The sequence below is a fragment of the Nycticebus coucang genome, chromosome 14 (assembly GCF_027406575.1).
Source record: "Nycticebus coucang isolate mNycCou1 chromosome 14, mNycCou1.pri, whole genome shotgun sequence".
NCBI lineage: Eukaryota > Metazoa > Chordata > Mammalia > Primates > Lorisidae > Nycticebus > Nycticebus coucang.
The window spans coordinates 96,449,172-96,470,740 of record NC_069793.1 but is presented as its reverse complement, the minus strand read 5'-3'; the positions used below and the strand labels follow the sequence as shown (position 1 = coordinate 96,470,740).

At 43.8% G+C, this 21,569-nt stretch overlaps 1 protein-coding gene and 1 long non-coding RNA gene across 2 annotated transcripts in view; one reads left to right on the top strand and one right to left on the bottom strand.

Moving 5' to 3' along the window:
- The window catches only part of FAT3 (FAT atypical cadherin 3), a 768,910-nt gene that overhangs the window by 735,087 nt on the left and 12,254 nt on the right, over nt 1–21,569 (top strand). The window contains exons 22-24 of the mRNA XM_053561979.1: nt 5,052–5,520; nt 18,404–18,557; nt 20,588–21,246. Of these exons, the coding sequence (XP_053417954.1) occupies nt 5,052–5,520; nt 18,404–18,557; nt 20,588–21,246 (1,282 nt within the window). The remainder of the gene's footprint in view (nt 1–5,051; nt 5,521–18,403; nt 18,558–20,587; nt 21,247–21,569) is intronic.
- Nucleotides 1–21,569, bottom strand: part of LOC128565486 (uncharacterized) — a 31,058-nt gene that overhangs the window by 2,367 nt on the left and 7,122 nt on the right. The gene's annotated exons all lie outside the window — the stretch shown is intronic.

Here is a 21,569-nt window from a genome sequence, read left to right as displayed (position 1 = left end):
GCCTTGTACTTTGGTGCAACAACTAAGCTGAAATGCTTTGTTTCAATTGCACCTTTTAGTTGTTTATATTTTTCCAGTCAGAGCATATTCTCTTTAAAAAGTACTTGAGACAATCAGTGGGGTGAAGGATGCCCCAGTGAAGTTAAAGAATTGCGTGGAGAAGTGGAAATGGTCACAGGAGGATGACTGTCTCTCAGCAACAATAAAAGGCATTCGTTCTATCTCCCATTGATACCCTGTCTTCTTCCAAAAGAGATGCCAGCCTTACCATAAACATCCAAGGCAACAAAATCAAAGCACCGTTAAGCTGAAAAGAAAAGGTTAAAAGCCAACCAGTGAAGTGAGGAAGGATAAAATATCCTTGCTTATCAGTTTAGCACAAGCCATGACTCTGAGTTTCCTTGTAGCCAAAGCAACAATGAACACAGTGGGCTAGGTTCCTGTGACTCACATCTATGGAAGAAGCATGTCAGATCACCAGGAGAAATCTAAGGAGAAATCACCGGGACAGCAGACTTTTTCTGTGTCAGTCTGTTGATTCCAATATCATGGCAAAAGCATAAGAAGAGGTTGGCTCTGGAACTATCACGTCTTTTATCACAAGATCTTGTGATAAAAGACGTGATAGTTCCAGTTATAAAGTTATGGAAGTTATAAATGATAGGCTGCTTCACTGTGGTGATTCTGAAATGGCTAGCTTGAGACCCCAGGACCCAAAAGGAAGACAGGAAAAGTCTATTTGGGTTGTAAAACATCCCACTTGGGATGGCCACCAATTTCTAACATAGATCAATACCAGAGTCAAGAGTTTCGTATGAGTGTCACCGAGAAGGGAGTGAACTTACAATAATTACATTTTATAATTATAATAATATAATTATAATTTATAATTATAATAATATATAATAATATAATTATAATAAAATACATAGGTGTTTACAAAGTACTTTCACATGCATGCCAGTTTTGCTTCTCGCTCTGTGTTTAGGTATGAATGCGTGCTTTTTGCCTGTGAGAATACTGAGGCTCAGAAATTGGGTGACTTGCTCACAGTGACAGTCTAGAACTGTGCCAAAAGCAAGCAAGTTGGGAGTATTGCAGGAGCTTACAGAAAGAAGAGATTCAGAGGCTGTGATGATCATTTATCTATTCATCTAAAACATTGAGCACTTACTGTGTGCCAGACAGCCATTAATGGCAGCCTTGAAAATGGGTTTTTTAAATATTCCCTTTGCAAAGAAATATTTAATATGTAATCCTCTTACAAGTTCCTTGATTATGGTGCATTTGCTAGAACCACACACCAAGAATCTGAAGCAGTAATCATGCTATACTTTGCACCTTTTAGTCAAAATCCTACTTTCCTGTATAAGTGGGATTTCTTGAGCTCTGATTTCTTATCTCCCAAGCCTCAGGTGACTGAAGATTCAGGGGAAAGCACATTACTGATTTCAAACAATTCTGAGGATCTAAATATTTTATAACATTGGGGCAAAACTCTGTGAATTATGCATTTCATTGAACACTAGCTGCACCCCACCCCCAGGAAATCGTTTCAATGTCATTGCTAGAGATGTCTCTCTGTGATTCATGCAATCTTCAGTTTCTATTAAAGTAGTTCACCCTCTGATCTGAGAAAGTTTCATTCTCTTAAAAGACAGAGCCTTTAAAAGGAGGCAAACACTAGTCTGAAGACAAACAAAATATGATCAGAGTACATTCTTCCAGTGTGAGAGAACTTACATATGAAAGGAATCGTGTTCTTGTCTCTCCCTAGCATAACAGATCTGTGAAATAGGAAGACTATTAACTCTTTGCAAGGTAACTTTGGCATCAGCATTCTAGTCATATAAACAAAAATGGTAATTTCAATCTCCTAGAATTTTGAAGATCCAAATGACTTTTGTTTGTAACAGAGTGAGAATCGTGTGGGCATCCAGCTTCCTTCATTTAGCAAGGTTGCTACTATTATTTTTTCAACAGAAAATACAAAAGAAAACTTATCCATATTCAGTGTTAGTATGAGATAATGTCATGTCCCTTCATTACAGAACGTAAATGTATGTGAATACATCAGAGTCACATCATTTCTTCCTAGTGGAATTGTAACTTGGTGATTATTCAAATAAGTAGAACCCCAGCCTGAGACAGTGGTCAGCAAGGGAGACAAAACTGGAAAAATCAAGAGACTTTACTCCAAACTTATAACATAAAGCCGAGAAGCCTGGAAAGGCAGACACTGTTTCCTGTGCCAGGTGGCAGCCTGAAACAGTGCAGTCCCACTCTTGCTTCTCAGGAGTCTTTTATTGAGTACCACAACAGAGTAAATTGGCAAGAATGTATGGCAGTTAAAGACTAAAGAAAGGGGAGCTCAAGGCACCCAGGAGCTTGGATAAAAGGCAGCAGTTGGGTAAACAAAAACATAGGATAATGGAACATCTGAAATAGCCAGAAAATATATACAGGGAAAAGAGAAATGGGAAAACAAGTTTTGTCCCTTTGACCTATCTTAACTTCCCTGATTTAAACTACTGATCAAAAACCTAAAGGTCTTAGCCTACTGGCACTGCTGAATCCCCCATGCAGGGATGGGGGATGGTCAGGTGGACATTCCCCTGACTGGGTACTTTACTCTGCGGTGGAAGGGCCATGAGGAATTCAGTGTCCCTGCCTCCCAAGGGCATGAACCTAGTAATAGGTTAATTGAGCATTTCTTTTTAAAAACTTTAATGAAGTGCACCCTCACCACCAGATCTTCCATGATAGACTGGGAGCGGCATTTTGTAACCACAGAGCAAAACAACAGATACTCTGTGCCAGAAGAAAGTAGTCCCCCAAGTCACATTGGACCATTTTATTATGTACATTAAAATATAAATATAGCTATTATCCAGTTGTCATCACTGAGTAACTATTCTGGAATGATGTACAATATCTACTTAGTTCATTTTGTTGAACCAAAAAAAAAAAAAAAAGCAAGGGCAATAGCATATGATTACATGTGAAAGCCCTTTGAAAAGAACATAAATAGTATTTGTCTCCAGTCTTTTCACATCACCCATTTACCATCACAGAGCAGAGTATGTGTGTACAGTGTATGATGTGGTAACCATTCTGCAGTGGACACAGTGTCCTCGTAAGGTAAACCATAAACCTGCTCTCCAAGCCATTCTCCCCAGGTGACCTGGGTGGTACATTTCAAAGCTTGAATTCAGTTCAACGTTCCTAAATTCCCAGGGCTCTGCCTCTGTAAAGCCCCTGCCTTCCATATACACACATTTATGTGGCATGACCTGTAAACTTACTGTGCAGGATGAGAGAGTCCATGCAGTCCACACAAGCAGAATTGAGAGCCCCTAAGAATTACCTGTCTGTGGAACACACTAAAGAATGGAGAAATGCTCCATGCATGAGAACAACTGAGGCTGTGAGGAGTCCTCCCAGATCTATCCCAAGTAAACCATCCTTCAGAAGGACCATTTCAGTCTCTGAGAATACATTTGATCTTTCTACCTCCTTAGCTGTCTGTGTCACTCTGTCCTTTCCTTTTTCTTCTCTTGACAAGCATCTGTTCTCTGCACAGTACAAATGCCAGCTCCCCAGCATGCCTCAGCCCCTGGCCTCTGCAAGGTCCTCCTACTGGGTCATAGATATTTTGGGATGTGAAATTTTTGTTTCACAAGTTTCATGGCCAAATGTTAACTGGATACTAGATACTAAAGTGACTTTAGACTACTGAGAAATGTAGACAAGAGTGTACAATACGGGATTCCGAGGCCTATGTCTTCTGCTACAGCTGATCCTGGGTCTCCACAGAGGCCCAGACCTTGCTCCGCAGCTCCCTGCCAGCAGGTATCCTCTGGAAGCACACACTTTCTTCCTGTATGTAATGTCTTCTGGGTCAGCCTCCTGGAGGAAAGTTAAATGCCCTCACTACACCAGTGTGACGGGAAAAGCAGGCCAGACCAAAGGCTGGTAGCCCGCACAAGCTGTGAGAAGTGGACCAGAAGGTCCTGCTGGAGGGCCAGGCGTCACTAACTATACATATATTCTAAGCAAAAGGCTGAGCCCTGAGCTCTTTGTGAGGTAACCTTTACCTAAATGATGAGAATATGCTAATGTTTAACTTAGAGAGGTTTTTAAATCTTAAATACACATGAAGCTGAGAACTAGGAAATCTCTCATCTCTTCAAGGCCTCTTTTCCCGGTGACATACTCACATGAGCTTACTTAGGGGGTGCAGATGTACTTGCATGATTATTTGATTTCTGGCCCTCTCCACTACTAGACTGTAAGCCACATGAAGGCAGAGATAACTTTTCGCTCACAGCAGGCGGCACAGCCCCTGGCCCACTGCCTATCCTGTAGAACTGTGGTCCCCAAACCCCGGCCACAGATACCACTGGGGCTACAGAGCATCACTGTCTGACCTCTGCCTTCTGTCCCAACCCCCTCTGGAAAAACTAGCTTAGGTGAAACTGGTCCCTGGTGCCAAAAGCGTTCTGGTCTGTGGCTTGTTAGGAACAAGGCCTCACAGCAGATGAGCAGGGATGAGGGAGGGAAACTTCACCTGTTTCTGCATTCGGTTCCCTCCACCACACAAAAATTGTCTTCCCTGAAACAGGTCCCTGGTGCCCAAAAGGCTGGGGACCGCTGGTGTAAAAGACGTACAGTGAACGCGAATGTCGTTCCTGTGGTGGAGTGACTAGGAGGGTGCAGAGAATACACTGACCCCTACAAAACATGTGGCTGTGCATTTGTAAGGGTGAAGACTCAAAGAGTAGGAACGTTCTTAAACATAATTATGGGTATCTGAAGCTCTGCTCACATTGCCCATTATAAGATTTGTGAAACACGAGGTGTGCACCTGCATGGCAGATACCGGGGAGAAGTGGTTAAAAATCAAACCGCTGCCCATTTGTGACTTGATGAAGAATAACGTCCACTTCACAGCTGTCCTGTAAAGCCCCTGCGGCTGGTGAGGCCCCGGGTCTGCGGTAATGTGCTGCCAGGTGCGTATTAAAAGGCGTCCCCGTTCCTTCTCCGCACAGATCGTGGACGGCAAGCTGTGGTTCCAGCTGGACTGTGGCAGCGGCCCCGGAATCCTGGGCATCTCGGGCCGCGGGGTCAACGACGGGGGCTGGCACTCGGTCTTCCTGGAGCTCAACCGCAACTTCACCAGCCTGTCCTTGGACGACAGCTACGTGGAGCGGCGCCGGGCGCCCCTCTACTTCCAGACGCTGAGCGCCGAGAGCACAGTCTACTTCGGCGCCCTGGTGCAGGCCGACGGCGTCCGCAGCCTGAGCGACGCGCGGGGCACGCAGGTGCTCGGCGGCTTCCAGGGTTGCCTGGACTCGGTGGTGCTGAACAGCAACGAGCTGCCGCTGCAGAACAAGCGCAGCAGCTTCGCCGAGGTGGTGGGCCTGACGGAGCTGAAGCTGGGCTGCGTGCTCTACCCCGACGCCTGCGCGCGCGCCCCCTGCCAGCACGGAGGCAGCTGCGCAGGCCTGCCCACGGGAGGTGAGTGCGCCTGCGCGCTGGGGGGTCCTGCGGGGGGCGGGCAGCGCAGGTCCCACCACGGGCTACGTGCTCTACCCCGACGCCTGCGCGCGCGCCCCCTGCCTGCACCGGGGCAGTTGCTCCGGCCTGCCCTCGGGAGGTGAGTGCGCCTGCGCGCTGGGGTCCGGGGTGGGGGCGGAGTGAGTAACCCACCGGGGTCAGCGCCGGTCCCACCCCGGGCTCTCCGAGAGTGGGTTGTCCCACCCAAGGTGCTCGCTGAACTCAGTCCGCATTCAGGACGTCTCAGAAATGCACAATTACTGGAGTGTCCAGTTGACCTAGTTTGAAGCATCATCCCTCAGGAGCCCAGACAGGCATGTACTTTGCCCCGCGCCTGCCCACCCCTCCCCTTCCAAGCCTCAGGACAAATAGGGTTGCCCTTTTAAGAAGGTGCCCTCATGGGGCAGCACCTGCGGCTCAAGGAGTATTGCCCGGGCCCCATATACCTGGGGTGGCAGGTTCAAGCCCAGCCCCAGGCAAAACTGCAACAACCACAACAACAACAAAAATGTGCCCTCATGAACCACCTGCATGTCACCGCAGAGTGATGGCAGCAGAGTAAGTTACATCTCAGTGCACATACAGTTGCTGACCAGACGCAGACTTAGAAGTTTACTAGAAGCTAAGAAGGGCGAACCCACACCATTCCAGGAACAGAAATAGAGGTCTTTGGAACATACTTTTAGAATGTGTATATGAAAAATAATTCTAGTGACAGTTTCTCAAGGGCGTAGAAAGTTAAGGACAGAGAAATTTGCAAGAAATCTTGCAACAGATAAACAATGAACGCATGATGCTTTACCCGAATATTTTTTTCCCAGAAAAGTAAATGAGGAAGAAAAAAGAAAGGAGTAGACAAAAAAAAAAAAACAAAACAAAAAATTATTTTATATGAGGGAAAAGCCAAGATTATTTAAGTCCTAGGAGTCTGAAGATAAAAGAATCTCTGACTTTTCCCAGAAGCAGCGTCTGTGTTCACGTAAACTGGGTCAGGCATTTCCCAGTTGAAGGCTCGCCATCTCCCCACAGGCCGACCACGGACTCCACCCAGCCCCTTTGCAGAGTGGCTCAGCGGTAGCGTGATTAGCAAATTTAAACCTTCCTCACAAATCACTTAGAGATTCTGCTGTGCGAATTACCATCTAATGTTAGTGAAGCCCAACTCCAAATTTAGAGTCCATTTTATTATTAGAATGTTATAAACTGTCCATGAAACGATGCAATGTGGATATACAGGCACCGAAGTTGTTTAGACTTGCATATGTTACTGCCACAAGGAGGGCCAAGTACCCTGGGGGGAAATTTCTGCCCACTCGATTTAAGAAATCTATTTGCTGTTTTTACTGTCTCAGCAGTATATGTAAATAAAGGGTTGTTATGGTGCCATAATTCCCGAATGATGGGCAGTAACTATACTTCAGTGGTTCTATAAACCAGCCCATTATGACAAGTCATGGCCAGTTTTTCACCAGGCAAAACAATTCTGCTAGTGTGAGCCATCTACAATATATAAAAGGAGCATATAATTAAATTGGGTTGAAATAGAACACCACTCCATGTCAAATGCCGGGTACATAGCCACAAATTGTAACATACTTTTAACGATGGCAGGACGTTGTTTTTGCTGGCAGTGCTACGGGCCTCCTCAGTGGGTTATCTTTAAAATAATAATAATCACTGTATGCAGGAGAAAGACCATGGAGTCTTTGCTCTTCGGTGTGCATTTTAAGTCTAAAAAATTGCCACAAAATCCTTTAGCTACGTATTTGGCACAGGTATGTTAATTAAATGACTATGACCCACATGGGAAACAGCAATGTTCTCTCTTTTTAAATCTTTTTGGTTTAACCCAATTTCAGTACTAAAAACCCAACTGTATACTTTTCACATGGCCTTGCCGTCCCTAGGGGCCTAACCTTGCAGAGAGAGCACATTCTGCTATATACACATTTGTCACCCTGTTCCCAGCTTTCTTCTAGGATTAGACTTTGGATGGGGATTCCGTGACAGGCACTTCTTCCAAGGTGTATTAGTGCGAGTCTCTCCTTTGTAGCTGGGAGCTTCTGATTGACCTCCATCTAGGCAAGTCCCTTCTCTGAAGCCTGCTATTACACCTCTATTCAGTTGAGGGGTCCAGCAGGAGCAGCCCCACCCCCCAACCAAGGCTACTCCCAACCCTAGCCCAGCGATGACTGTCCCCAGTAGCCCCTAAGACATGGTCCCCAATGATACCAGGCATAGCATTACTGAACCCAGGGCCAGCAAACTCCTCTCCAGTCACCAGGGAATCCAAGAATACAGTTTCTATTGCTTCCCTGGGGAACCAACAGCACAGGATTCTTCTTCCAGTTTGTGAGGAGGGGACACTTACATGCTTCCTGGCTATGGGAATGAAGTGTTAGCTTCTAAGACAAGCAGAAAGAGGATCCATTTTCTCACCACCATTATCTATTCATAGCAGAGGAATCTACAGCTAGATTCCTGTATCCTATCTGCAAATTCTCTAAATTGGCACTAAATCTGGGAGAGGAAAAATAATCAAAAATTAAAGAACCAACAATTTGGCCTTTATGAAACTATGTAGCTAATTGTAAGTTTTCTTAAAAGAAAAATCCTCTAAGCTGTGAATATGTTTAAAATGAACAATAAGACTTAGTCTTTCGTGAAAGATATTCATGCCCTCAAGAATTCCCTATGGCTGCCAGAGAAGTCTAATCACAGGAAGAGACAGTCTTGGTCCCCCAGATTAAAGGCTAGGGTGCATGAAGTTAGTATTCAAAGAGAAGATTTGGGCTAGAGAAAGTAGGGTAAGAACTTGAGGTGTGATTCCGTGCACATGAAAGTGCTGGTAACAAAAGTTAAATTGTTTGAACATCTTTGCTGTGTGGACCATGTGCTAAGCATTGCTCTAAAATTCCAGGACACACATTTCAGGGTCATCGACCCCTTGACCCCTGAAAAACACTGGAGTGTTGATCATTGACATTCCTGGTGACAGACTATACTCTCAAACCCTGACCATCCTAGCATATTCTTCCAGAACATTCAGAATTTTTAAAGCAGGAAAACCACAGCAAGAAGCATTTTTTTTTTCAGAGATATAGGATTCTGCTTTGACCGCCCCCAAACCCAATCAAATTCTTGGCATGAGGGCAGGGAAGCCGCATCTGCCAGCTTGGAATGACATGGTCAGTGGCTTTGACCAGTGTTGTAACTCTGGCTGTCCCAGGAGCAAGCCCTGGATCCCTGGGGGAGTCAGAGACCAGAATGCTGACTTATAATAAGGGTATAAATATGACTCTATGAATCAACCACAGAGGGAGGGCTCGCTCTTGGTAAATCCTTACAATTATATGTATTTCATGAACTGGAAATAGCAACTGCTGAGGAGAAGCAGTGGCCAGGTCCCTCTGTGACCCCTGCCTCTCCAGACCCAATGGGCAGGGGTCACCCAGTGAACACCTACAGTCTGAATAAGGAGTGCTCAGCTCTCCATGCTTTGTTGTACACAGATCCAGCCCATTGATGGGAAACATCTTTGAGGCTAACTTATAATATGGTGAAGCAACGCAGTGAGCCAGGTAGTCACCATGCAAGGAATAGTCATTCAGACAGTTTTGCATGATACCAGTAACCTAACTCCTAACATGGCACCTTGGGGAAAGTGTTAATGGTAAGAGCTACTGTTGGTTAGACTCACACTATGTGCTTTCATAAGTGCTGATCTTACGCATGGTACGCACTAGGACATTTAATTCTCACCACCATACCCTGGAGTCAGTTCTATTCTTCCCTCTCACCTGCCTACCCCCATGATACAGAGATAAATGGGCCAGAAAAGCTAAGTAACTAGACTAGTATCACACAGTTACTAAACTGGTGGAGCCAGGACATGGTGAGAACACACACCCCCAACTCAGCCTAAGTTCTCAACCCTCCCTACACAAAATGTGTTCCAAGCATTGCTGAGAATGTTAGAAAGCCAGAAACTCAAATCCTACTCCAAACCCACTCAATCACCATCTGTATTTTAACAAGATCCCAACTGATTTCTCTCCTTGCCTCTGAACTGCCCTGAAACCTGGGGAAACGTCAAGGCTTTTTGTTTATTTTTTTCTCATATTGTATATAGTTGTTCTCAAAGTTTGAGATACATCAATAATCACCTGAGGACCTTGTTAAAATGAGACCTTGTTCTAGAAGTTTCTTGATTGTTAAGGAAAAAGAAGAATCTATTTACTTGCCTCCATCATTTGCTGGCCATCTCAGAGGAACGTTCTGCTCGACCACTGAATCATAGATGCCAATTCCTGACCTTACTGCTAAGAAAATTGACAGTGGAAAGTTTGCGGGGGGTGAAGAATGTACAGAATCAGAATCTGGGATAGTATTCAGCCATCTCTTTTTAACAAGGCAGATCTAGGCGCATCCAAGTTTGAAAACCACAGACTTTGGGTAATTGCAATCATTCTATGTTTGCAGGAATGCAAGTCAGTGACTTCTATGAAGGTGAACAGGTAGAGAACTTTCAGAAATTGGGAGTCAGATGCACAACCTACATTTTAAAAAATTTAGTATGAAGATGGAACTTTGTTCCTCAGTGAGGAATTTTGGGTTACCCAGAGTTCCCCTTCAAAGATAAGAGTAACAGTCTCTACCCACTCCCTCTACGCCCCTGTAAATCAAATTGCATGAAACCTATCAAAATCGCATGAAACAGGTTCTTGGATGCTGCAAATAGTCGGGCATGGGAGTGTTTTCAGCAACAGATTTCCCAGAGCCACACTGGGTCATGTTTTCCTGAGTATTTTATGCCCCTAACTTATATAAGATTCTAGATAAATTTATTCCATCAAACTTCAAGTGCCTTCTGGGGGTTTAGCTCTGTGTTGAATTCTGGGTCCTGCTGCTGTCTCCGTGACCAGTGGGTGCCACTTGTATGACCTCCCTCTCCTTAGAGCTGGTTTCAGGGAATTGAAGGGGGTTCCTGTATGTGCTGTACCCCTTGGCCCATGAGCACAGGGGCCCAGAGAGAAGAGAAACTAGAGTCAAAAAAAAAAAATACACTAAGGACATGATTTAGCTGAGCTTTGCAGCTTATAGGGAAAAAAATTTTTTTCTGGGTGACTTTCTTCTAAATACTTCTAAATATATATATGGTAGGTACCTTGGAAAAACCTAATGGAAACAGCATTAATATCGGCATGAACAGAAAAACTCAAAACCATAAAGCAGGTTATGTACAGACACAAAAGAACATACGTCCTAGAAGGTGAGGATTTACTGTGTGCCTGGTGTTAACACATTAAAGATTTCCCGATCCTCAAAGGAAATATTAGCGGCATAGCCGAATATGAAATATGTGAAATGTGGGCCAGATTTTCTAGGGAAAAGATCTCACCTCCAAAGGTTTTATTTTACCAGGCCTGAAGGCATTGAAGGTACCCTGCTTCGTGAAAGAAAAAATGACTAAAATCTGAAGTGGCAAAGTAAGGGCAGAGGCCGGATCTGTGGCCAAGCTCGTCCTCAGTCATGTTCAGCATCCCACCTGTGAGTGCACCCGCCAGTTTTCTCCTATTTCTAATGGAAATCCACATGAATGTTTCCCAATCTTCAGTGAAAAAGTCAGACGGCCATGATTTTGACTTGTTTGGTCCTTGAGCAGTACAGAGAGGAAGTTGATTTCACAATCTGTAGTAATTGCGGCAATAAAGCACCTATATTGTGGATGTGTGCTACGTTGTGGGTGACGACTGTAGAAAGCATATTCCCTATGAAGTGGGTATTAGTGAGTCTCACTTACGAAATAAAAAAGAGAGGTTTCTAGAGGTCAGGCTGTGATCACGTCCCACTGATGGGTAACAGCCAATACTTACACCCAGGGCCTCCTCTCTACATCACAGCTGCCTCCCTAACTCATCTAAATTCTTGGGGTTCCTAAGTGAAATTGGTAATTCAGCAAGCATAGTGTTTGATGCTGACTTCAGACCCCAAGTACATTTGTCATTATTTCCACCTTTGGTGTGGAAAAGCAGCCAAAACCCATCAGACTGGTGTTGTCCAGTACTGGTGGGCAGGGCAGAGAGTTGAGGCCATTACCTGGATGAAACAGGTCAGAAAACCACTAAGCCAAAGGGATAAGACAGAAATTATCTTCATTATTTGTCTATACAGCCCAAATGCATGCTATAATTGCTTATACTATTTCTATTTTTGCATTTAATAGGTTTTGCAATGTTCTTCTTTGAGCAGAGAAAGGAGGAAGCATGTTACGTTTGTCTGGGTACAGATTTCAAAACCATGTGCATCTGCTATCACTAGAAGGATTGTAAACACAAACACAGCTTTGAGGCAAGGCTTAAAAACACAGTCTTCATTCTGCCGGGATTTGAGGGGAACAAAACTTTTCTTATTCATGTATCTCAACACTAGTAGAACCATTTCCTTTTTAAAATCTGAGAACTGGTACGAAGTGCGTCTGCAGCTCATGGGCTGTGTAATGTGGGAAACCTCGTCTTATTTAAGCTTCAGTTTCCTCAGTTGTAATATAAGCATAATAGCAGTACTTACGACACAGAATTAAATGAGATATAATGCATATAAAGTTCTTAGAAATTTTCCTACCATATAATAAACTATTGTTCTTGTTAATTAATTTTCTTATTGAACATTCTCCTACAAGGAAAAAAATCTATTCTTTTTTTTTTTTTTTTTTGCAGTTTTTTTTTTTTTTGGCTGGGGCTGGGTTTGAACCTGCCACCTCCGGCATGTGGGGCCGGGGCCCTACTCCATTGAGCCACAGGTGCCGCCCAAAAATCTACTCTTTTTAATAACACTTTGAGCTTATACACTGAATTTTATTTTTCTTCCACATTTACAAAAGTGATCAAATATCACCTGGATATATCTCATTGTATTAACATTTAAACACCTACAAAGTTAAAGTTTTCAAAGAAAGATTTCTTCCAAAGAGCCTCAGTGTTCTTTGCCCCATGGGATCCTAAGAGCAGATCCTACATAGTTAGCTTCTCCTTTTGATAAACGGAGAAATCCAGATAGTGGAATGAAGTGTGGCTATTAAGAGTACAGCTCAGAGACAGGCCCAGTCGCTCACGCCTGTAAGTCCAGACCTTTGGAAGGCTGAGGCAGGAGGATCACTTGAGGCTAGGAGTTGGAGATCAGCCTGCACGGAAGAAAAAAAAAAAAGGCCTTATTAACATCCCAATTCCATGATGTGCTGAGCTTGATCAAGGACATACAGCTAGTAAGTGACAGAGTCTCAACTTGAATCCAGGCTTTCTGATTCTCAGATATTTCTACAAGACTGTATTGGCTTCGAACTTGTCTATGAGGCTCAGTTAGTGGCTCATATCTGTAATCTCATCACTTGAGAGGCCAAGGCAGGAGGGTGGCTTGAGGCCAGGACTTTGAGACCAACCAAGGCAACATAGTGAGACCCTGTCTCTACAAAATAATTAGCCAGGCATGTTGCATGTCCCAGGTACTCAGGAGGGTGAGGTGGGAGGATACTTGATCCCAGGAGTTCAAGGTTATACTAAACTATGATTGAGCCATTAACTGCAACCATGCAACAGGGCAAGACCCTGTCACCCTCCTAATTTAAAAAAAGAGAGAACTTGTCACTGAGTCTGAGGTCATTACTTGCTAGGAATAAGAAAGAGCATATAGTTCCTTCCCACAGCTCTCCAGGAAACAGGTAAGATATTATCAGACACCCCTTCTAGGAGCAAAATAATCATTGAGTAATAAAAGTAACAGCATAGTAAGTTTCTACTCCTCCCCAATTACTGTATGTTGCTATAAAACACACATAAAGGGAATAGAATTCCAAGAGCTATCCAGGCTCTATTTGAACACAAATGTCCAATCTTATCTCTATGAAAGAAATTTTTACACTAATTAGATGCAGTACCACCTGCCTGTAGCACCAGCTACTAAGGAGGCTGAGGTGGGAGAATCACTTGGACCCAGGAGCTAGAGGCTGCAGTGATCAGGCCACTGCACTCCAGACTGGGCAACAGAAAGACATTCTGTCCCTAAGAAAAGGACGAGAAGGAAGGAGGACAGGAAGAAAGGAAATATAGTTCAGAACAATACTGAACAGTTTGGGACTCAGGAGCAAGCAGACTTCCTGGATTCAAATCCATACCAGCTTTATAACCATAAAAAAGTAATCAGTGGCTCTGAACCTCAGTTATCTATAAAATGCTTGTAGACAGTGTTTTTCTGTCATTGTATTCTGGTGCCTGTCATCATCCTTATCTAGGTATTTGCTGGTAAAACAACTCCCTAAAAATCTAAAAGATTTATAGCATTTGCTACATATATAAAGACTCGCACCCTGGCTGATGTCAGACCATAAGCAGTTTAATAACTGGCCTGCCAAATTTCTGAGTATTTCAGTGTTCTGTTGAGACCTTGGCCGAGCTGGCTCCAGGGCACCACAGCCTATGACTTAGACACTCAATCAGTGTTGATAGGTTACTCAGTCAAGCTGACTGCATCGTCAAGTAACAGTAGATACTCCACAAAAGAAAATAAAAATGATTCATGAATCAATCTGAGAAAGCTAAAAAAAAAAAAAAAAAAGAAAGGAAAATGACAAAATTCAGACAGAAATGTGCATAGAGAGTGCACTGGAGGTAGTGTCTCATTTTAAATTCAGATTTTCCAGGCACAGAAATGTCAAATTGCTTCCCTGCCGTCAGATCAAAAATCAGGCCTGTGACCCAAGTCATACTCCAGGTTTGATGATCACTATGCAAATGTCCCTGATTTCTGGACAGCCCCCCCTTGACCATCCTGCTCTCAATGGCTTCTGATGCAATTTTATTTAAGGAATTGTTGGGGGTTTGCCACATAGGAGCTGGGGAGGGAGGAGCTTTACCTGCGCTTATCCACCTCGCCTTGCACTCCCCTTCCTGACTTCCCTCCTCACCGATGTGCTTTTCGAGTCCTGTCCTGTGGCTGTCCCATGCCTCCTTTTAGGCTAAAAGAGAATGTAACGCATCCTCACAAGGTACTCTTTCTCTGACACGCCACCCTGGCCAAGGCCTAGCCAGGTGACAGGAAAAAGCGTTTTTCTAATCCTAGCTGCCTTCAGCACTTCCACTACAGTGAGCAACTTCCCAAATTGGAAAAAATAACCCTAAATTGGAAAAAAATTAAAAGTCAGCATGCTATGAAGCAAACCTGAAATTAAAAATAAATAAATAAGGTACAAAAAAGCCCCCCTCCCCCCCAAAAAAAACAAAGTATTTTTGATGTGCTCTTTGGAGGCTGAGACCCACAACTATCCTTCTTCCACCACCACCCAGCCCCCCAGTGTGAGAACAAGGCCTCCACCCTCACTCTGAGCAGGTGATAAGAACAGTCACTAGGAAGGAACTTTACCTTCCCAGAGCTACTGACTCAGTGTCATAGTTGATGAGCACCACTCCTGGTCAGAGCTTCCCACCCTAGCTCTGTTTTTCTAGTGCTCTACTTTCAATATCAGCTAACGAGCAAGAGTTACCAACAGGTAAGGAAATCCTGTAACTTGGAAGATTATGTATTAGGGTTCTCCAGAGAAACAGAACCAATAGGAGATATATTTAGGTTCTTCTCAACTTAGGAGGGGGTTACATTCCAATAAACCCATTGTTAGTTGAAAATACCTTAAGTAAAAAATGCATTTAATACACTTAATCTAGCCTGCCTTAAATGTGCTCACAACACTTATATATGTTATTAGCCTGCTACTTTAGGGAAAAATCAGCTAACACAAGCCTATTCCCTATTCAGAATGCAAGGGACGAGAAATGTTTTGGATTTTAATTATTATTTTTTTTTTATTATGGAACATACTTACTGGTTAAGCACCTCAAATCCAAAAATCTAAAATCTGAAATGCTTCAATGAGTGATTTCTTTGATTAGAGCATTTCAGATTTTGGATGCACAGCCTGTAAAGTGTTGAATATTTTATGTAATTTATTGAACACTGTATGAAAGTGAAAAGCAGAATGATTGTGTGAGAACTTCAAGTGCAGTTTCTATAGCTGGGCATTGTGGCAGGTGCCTGTAGTCCCACCTACTCAGGAGGCTGAGGCACGAGAATTGCTTGAGCACAAGAGTTTCAGGTCTTGGCCACCACAGCACTCTTCTGGGATGGGGATGACAAAGTGAGACTCCGTCCAAACCCCCCAAAAAGTACAGTTTCTATAGAAAGCATATTACTTGTGTACCATAATTAAGTCAAAAAATCCTAAGTCAAACCATCATAAGTCAGGGATAGTCTATATATATATATATATATATAGAGAGAGAGAGAGAGAGAGAGAGAGATGGAGAGAGATTAATTTTAAAGAATTGGCTCATGTGATAATGGGGGTTGGCAAGTGTGAAATTTTATAGAGTAGGCTGGCAGGTTGAAAATTCATATAAGAGTTGATTTTTGTAGTCCTGAATCCAGAATCTACAAAGAAGGCCAGCAGGTTAGAAACTCAAGCAAGATTTCTCCTATGTTGCAGTTTTGAAGCAGGATTCCTCCTTCGTAAGGTCTTGAACTGAATAGACAAGACCCACCCACATTATGGAGACTAATATGCTTTATTTAAAGTTAACTGATTAGAAATTTTAATTATAATCCCTCCACAAATACCTTCACAGAAACATCTCTATAGTGTTTGACCAAGTAACTGGGCACCAATAGCCTAGTCAAGTTGACATAAACAATTAAATTATCATATAGACCAAAACAAAGAAACAAAAGCAACTTAGAAGAACCTGTGCAGGGAGAAAACGTCATAAAAGTATCAGTGATATCCTCAGAGAGATTAGATATTATAACCACAACACAGGATCAGGATGCTGTGTTAAAAGAAGAAAAACTCAGTAAACATAAAAGGGTTTTGGAAAATGACAACAAAAATGAAAATCTCAATAAAAATTTCAAAAGATGAGAGATTCCTTCAGAAAGTAAAGCAAGCCTCCACAATGATGTAAGACAGAAAAATAAAACTAGAGGAAGGTCCAGGAGATCTGAGATCCAAACTGTGAATGCTCCCTAAAGACAGAACACAGAAAAACATAGCCAGTGAAATAATACATTTCCCCGAATTTAACAAACAAGAACTTCCAGATGGCAGGGGCCCAGTGAGTATCTGTGTTGGTCTGGGGGAGAAAAACAAGATTCTCCAAGATACTGGGAAAAAACCAGGTCACAAACTTCAGGAGCCAAAATGACTTTTGATTTCTCAAAAGCAACATGGAGGCAATTGTTTAGAATTCTTTGCACAACCAGTCAAGGAGATGTCAGTGTAGAGACATGTTCAACTATGCAACGTCTCACAAATTCACCTTCTGTAAACAAACCCTTTTTCTGGAAACTATTATAGCCTGCGTTCTAATGAAATGAGAGGGTAAACCAAGAAAAAGGAGGATTAGGTGATAGAGAAAAACAGGAGGAAAAAACGGCAGGGTGAGAGAACAGCTATTAGGGTGGAGCCTGTCAGAGGCCTCGGGGAGACTTTTTCAAGGGATGAAAATACAGGGCGGCAGATACAACTAGACATGGAGAAACCTAGTTAACGGAGAGCTTGGAGCTGGATTAACGATATATATTCAGACATGAGCAAGCTAAAACACAGGGCATTTTTTTCACTCCAGGGAAAACAAAGTTGTACGTGAAAATAGAAATATAATCAAAGTTCACTATATGGCTTGGCTACAAACAGTATTTTATAGTCATAATCATGCAAACACTGATTATCAAATTAACCAAAATTACCATATTGCATACAGGGAGGTAGGAGCATCAGAAGAGGGTTCCCATGTTCCTGTGGGGCTGAAGGTTTGAAATAAAAGATGTAGTGGAAAGGCAATAGAAAATGCCCCAAAGTGAATAATCCCAAAATAGCAAAATACCACACAACAAAATATGGAAATATTAAAAGGGGTGCCCAGGTTACTTCTGAGGAAGCATCATGGGAGGGGGGCTGCTATTGTACAAAATAAAACTTGCAGAACAATCTGCCTCTTTATTATATGCATATATAGTTTTAATTAAAAATCAGATCTTAGGGATTTTTTAAAGTAGGGCAAAAGGAATACCCTAGGTATTCAACCTTTCCATCTCTGAGAGGGAGCTAATATTGTTTCCTCTTTAAATCTTACCACATATAATACTGATTAATACCATTCTCTGTAGTGGGGTTCTTACCACCTGTTTTTATATGATGAATTTGCATAAGTAGGAAAAGTAAAAAAGATGTAAAAATCAGGATCCAGACGGAACAGCAGGTTGAAGGCCGTAACTCTGTCATTACCCTGTGTGTGGACCCATCTCAGGTTCATCTGATTGGCAGATAGCTTCATATTACCTGCTCTCCCTTGACGACTTCTCCAGGTGAGGGCCTCAGGTCTTGGCTACAGAGAGGGCGGAGGGGGCTCCAGAAAGGAGGTGGCATGGGACCAGGGGTGAACTGCTGCTCCCTGGGAACAGCCCTCCTTTACAGTAGTGGCCTGGTGGAGAAAGCATCTTCCTTCCCATCTTGGCCTCTGTTCTTGGAATGTTTCCCATGGGTATCACCTCTAGTTCTCACTGGCATTCATGTATGTGGTTAATTAGGTAAATTTTCGTGGTCTAGCAGGAAATCCAAACTGTAATTTGACATTTTTTTGTGTCAAGATGTATTCCAAATAACCAATTTGCTTTTTTTCTTTGGGATTTGAATTCCTAAAATATGGTTCAGCAAGGAATTAGAAGGACATGTGAAGGCTGAGCGTAGCACTTTGAGCCTTACCAGTGCAATCGTAGCTCATGAGGTCGTCTGTTTCCCTAGGCTATCAGTGTACCTGTCTCTCACAGTTCACGGGGATAAACTGTGAATCCGAGATCACAGCCTGCTTCCCAAACCCCTGCAGGAATGGAGGATCCTGCGACCCCATAGGCAACACTTTCATCTGCAATTGTAAAGCTGGGCTCACAGGAGTCACGTAAGTGAGACTGTGCACTGGTCTTTCCGTACACTGCTACTTGTTGCTAAGAAAACAAGCCAGTAAACAACTAACTGGGATAAAATATTTACCACTAAAAGAACAAGCAATGGGTTAATCATGCAAACACTGATTATCAAATTAACCAAAATTACCATATTGCATAAGGGAGATAGGAGCATCAGAAGAGGGTTCCCAGGTTCCTATAGGGCTGAAGGTTTGAAATCAAAGATGTAGTGGAAAGGCAATAGAAAATGCTCAAAAGCGAAAAATCACAAAATAGCGAAATATCACACGAGTGTAAGTGTAAAAATGGCTGTAAGTGACTAAAATGTTAATAGAGATTATGTCTGGGTAGTAGGATTATGGAGAATTTATATTTTTTACTTTATGCTTCTCTGTATCTTCAAAACTTTATATAATTACTGTGTACTCTGTAACTAGGAAAATAAGTCTGTTAAATAAAGTCATCTATGTCACCAAATATATCTAGTATAATGCTGAGGCAGACTCACTATTTCCCCAGAATTCATTAACTGGACTCTACTGCCTAGCATTTTATGATCATTCTGAAAAACTAAGACTTACTATTCCTTTGAAAACCTTCCCCCTATCCCCAAGAAATGATCAAAATTAAAGCATTTGCTGAAAGGAAAGGGAATGTTTCAAATTCTTAAGTAAAATGCCACTTTCAACCATCCTTGATGATAGAAGTGTGTATATATATATATATAATTTCAAGCAAGAGATATTCTAATTACAGATCAGTCTTATGCATTCATTAGAGCAAATCTCCCAAGGACTTTACCAGGAAATACTTAGCTGACTTTGAATTGTTGAATGTAATTTAAAGTAATAAAGCAGCATTTATTTTTAAATACTCTGTGATTCTGACTAATTTCCGGCTGACCTGGCCCCAATCTGTTCAAATTAAGGACATTTGACTACATTTTAAAAGGTGGGTTACCAAAAATATAGGTGACTGGGCCTTTTACATGAGCATTATCAGAACAATTACTGAAACAGAAAAGTGAAGAAGAAAAGGTCTGTGTAAGACGTCTCAGTAGAAGAATGAGAGTTAAATGCTTGCCTTATAATTATACTCAGAGTGAGCCATGGATTGCTTTAAAGGGAATAAAACTGATTCAATTATTTTTCATTAGAATGCTTTAGTCATTTATTCCTGATAATCTAAATTAGTATTAGCCTTTAACATAAGCACAGAATCTGGAAGATATGTAGCCCCCGGCTCACCCACCTACCTGCTACAGTCCCCAGCTTCCCAGGGGCACAAAAATTACCGTAGCCATTAGAGGAAAACTCAGAACCAAAGACGTTTTTCCTCTGAGGAAACCCTATAATGGGCATGTAGGTTCACAGCTCTTTGTCTGCAATGCTACAATCCCAAAGGGTCTGAGGACTAAAAGCGTTTGGAGTATGTTAGTAGCAAACTAATTTGGTGAAAAAACCCTGTTCAAAAACGCTCTGAGGCTCTTGTTAATGTTCATGCCTCTCAGTTAGTGTGGCTATCTGTATGTTTCAGCGTATTTGACTGTGGGATCTTACGACCAGCACCAGTTCCTCTTTGGAGGGGGAGGGAGGGTAATTTTTTATATAATGTGAGGATGTGTATTGATTCTGTCCTTTCTAAAGCTGCACAAATTTAAATTCTGAAATGCATCCGGCCGCAGCCAACACCTCTTCGGTAGCAACTGCTGTTCTTTTCTGCTCATTTGCTGGTAAAGTCCCTGGGAGATTTGCTCTAAGGAAGGAAGCTTCTTACCCGAACCGGGTAAGGGAGGAGGCTCTGGGAGAAAATGGGTCAGGAGGGACAGGCCAAGGGACAGGGGCCACCGTGGGCACAGACCTGTCACACATACACACAGATTTTGTTCTGCTCTGTCCATACCAGTTGGGTGCTTTATCTTCTCTTAAACGCATCCCTTTTTTCTCGAGCTCCGGGACACACGCGTGTTGTGTCCGCGGGTCCTGACGTCCAGGTGGGGCCCCTCTGTCTTTTCTCCCCGAAGGTGCGAGCAGGACGTGGACGAGTGCGAGCGGGAGGAGTGCGCCAACGGCGGCGCCTGCGTCAACGTATTCGGCTCCTTCCTCTGCAACTGCACGGCGGGCTTCGTGGGCCCGCGCTGCGCGCTGCGGCCAGTGCTGGTGCCCAACATCCAGGCGGGCCACGCCTACGTGGGCAAGGAGGAGCTGATCGGCATCGCCGCGGTGCTCCTGGTCATCCTGGTCCTCGTGGTCCTCTTCGTCGTCTTCCGCAAGAAGGTCTTCCGCAAGAACTACTCGCGCAACAACATCACGCTGGTGCAGGACCCGGCCACGGCCGCGCTGCTGGCCAAGAGCAACGGCGCCCCCTTCCGGAGCCTGCGCGGCGGCGCCGCCGACGGCCGCCACGTCTACCAGGAGGTGGGCCCGCCGCAGGTGCCGGTGCGCCCCATGGCCTACACGCCCTGCTTCCAGAGCGACTCCAGGGGCAACCTCGACAAGATCGTGGACGGGCTGGGCGGCGAGCACCAGGAGATGACCACGTTTCACCCCGAGTCGCCCCGCATCCTGACGGCCCGGCGGGGCGTGGTGGTGTGCAGCGTGGCCCCCAACCCGCCCGCCGTGTCCCCCTGCCGCTCCGACTGTGACTCCATCCGGAAGAGTGGCTGGGACGCGGGGACTGAAAGTGAGTAGGCGGCAGGAACACGCGCAAGTTACTCGGCTCCTGCTGTCTGGGGACTTCAGCGCCAGAGGCCGAGGCCAGGGGGAGAGAACGCGCCTGCGCATCGCGTGCAGCGCAGTCCCTGGGACAGGTGCTGGCGTGCAATGCCCACGCCTGCCCTGAAAATTGCCCTGGTTCTTATACCTATTTACAGATGGGGAAAAGGAGTCCAAGACAGGGTAACGTCACATGCCCAAGGTCATGCAGCTTTTAACAGACGGTCAGTACTCAAATTCGAGTCTTGCAGACTCTGAAACCTCTGTTCTGCTCACAATGGCGGGCCAAAG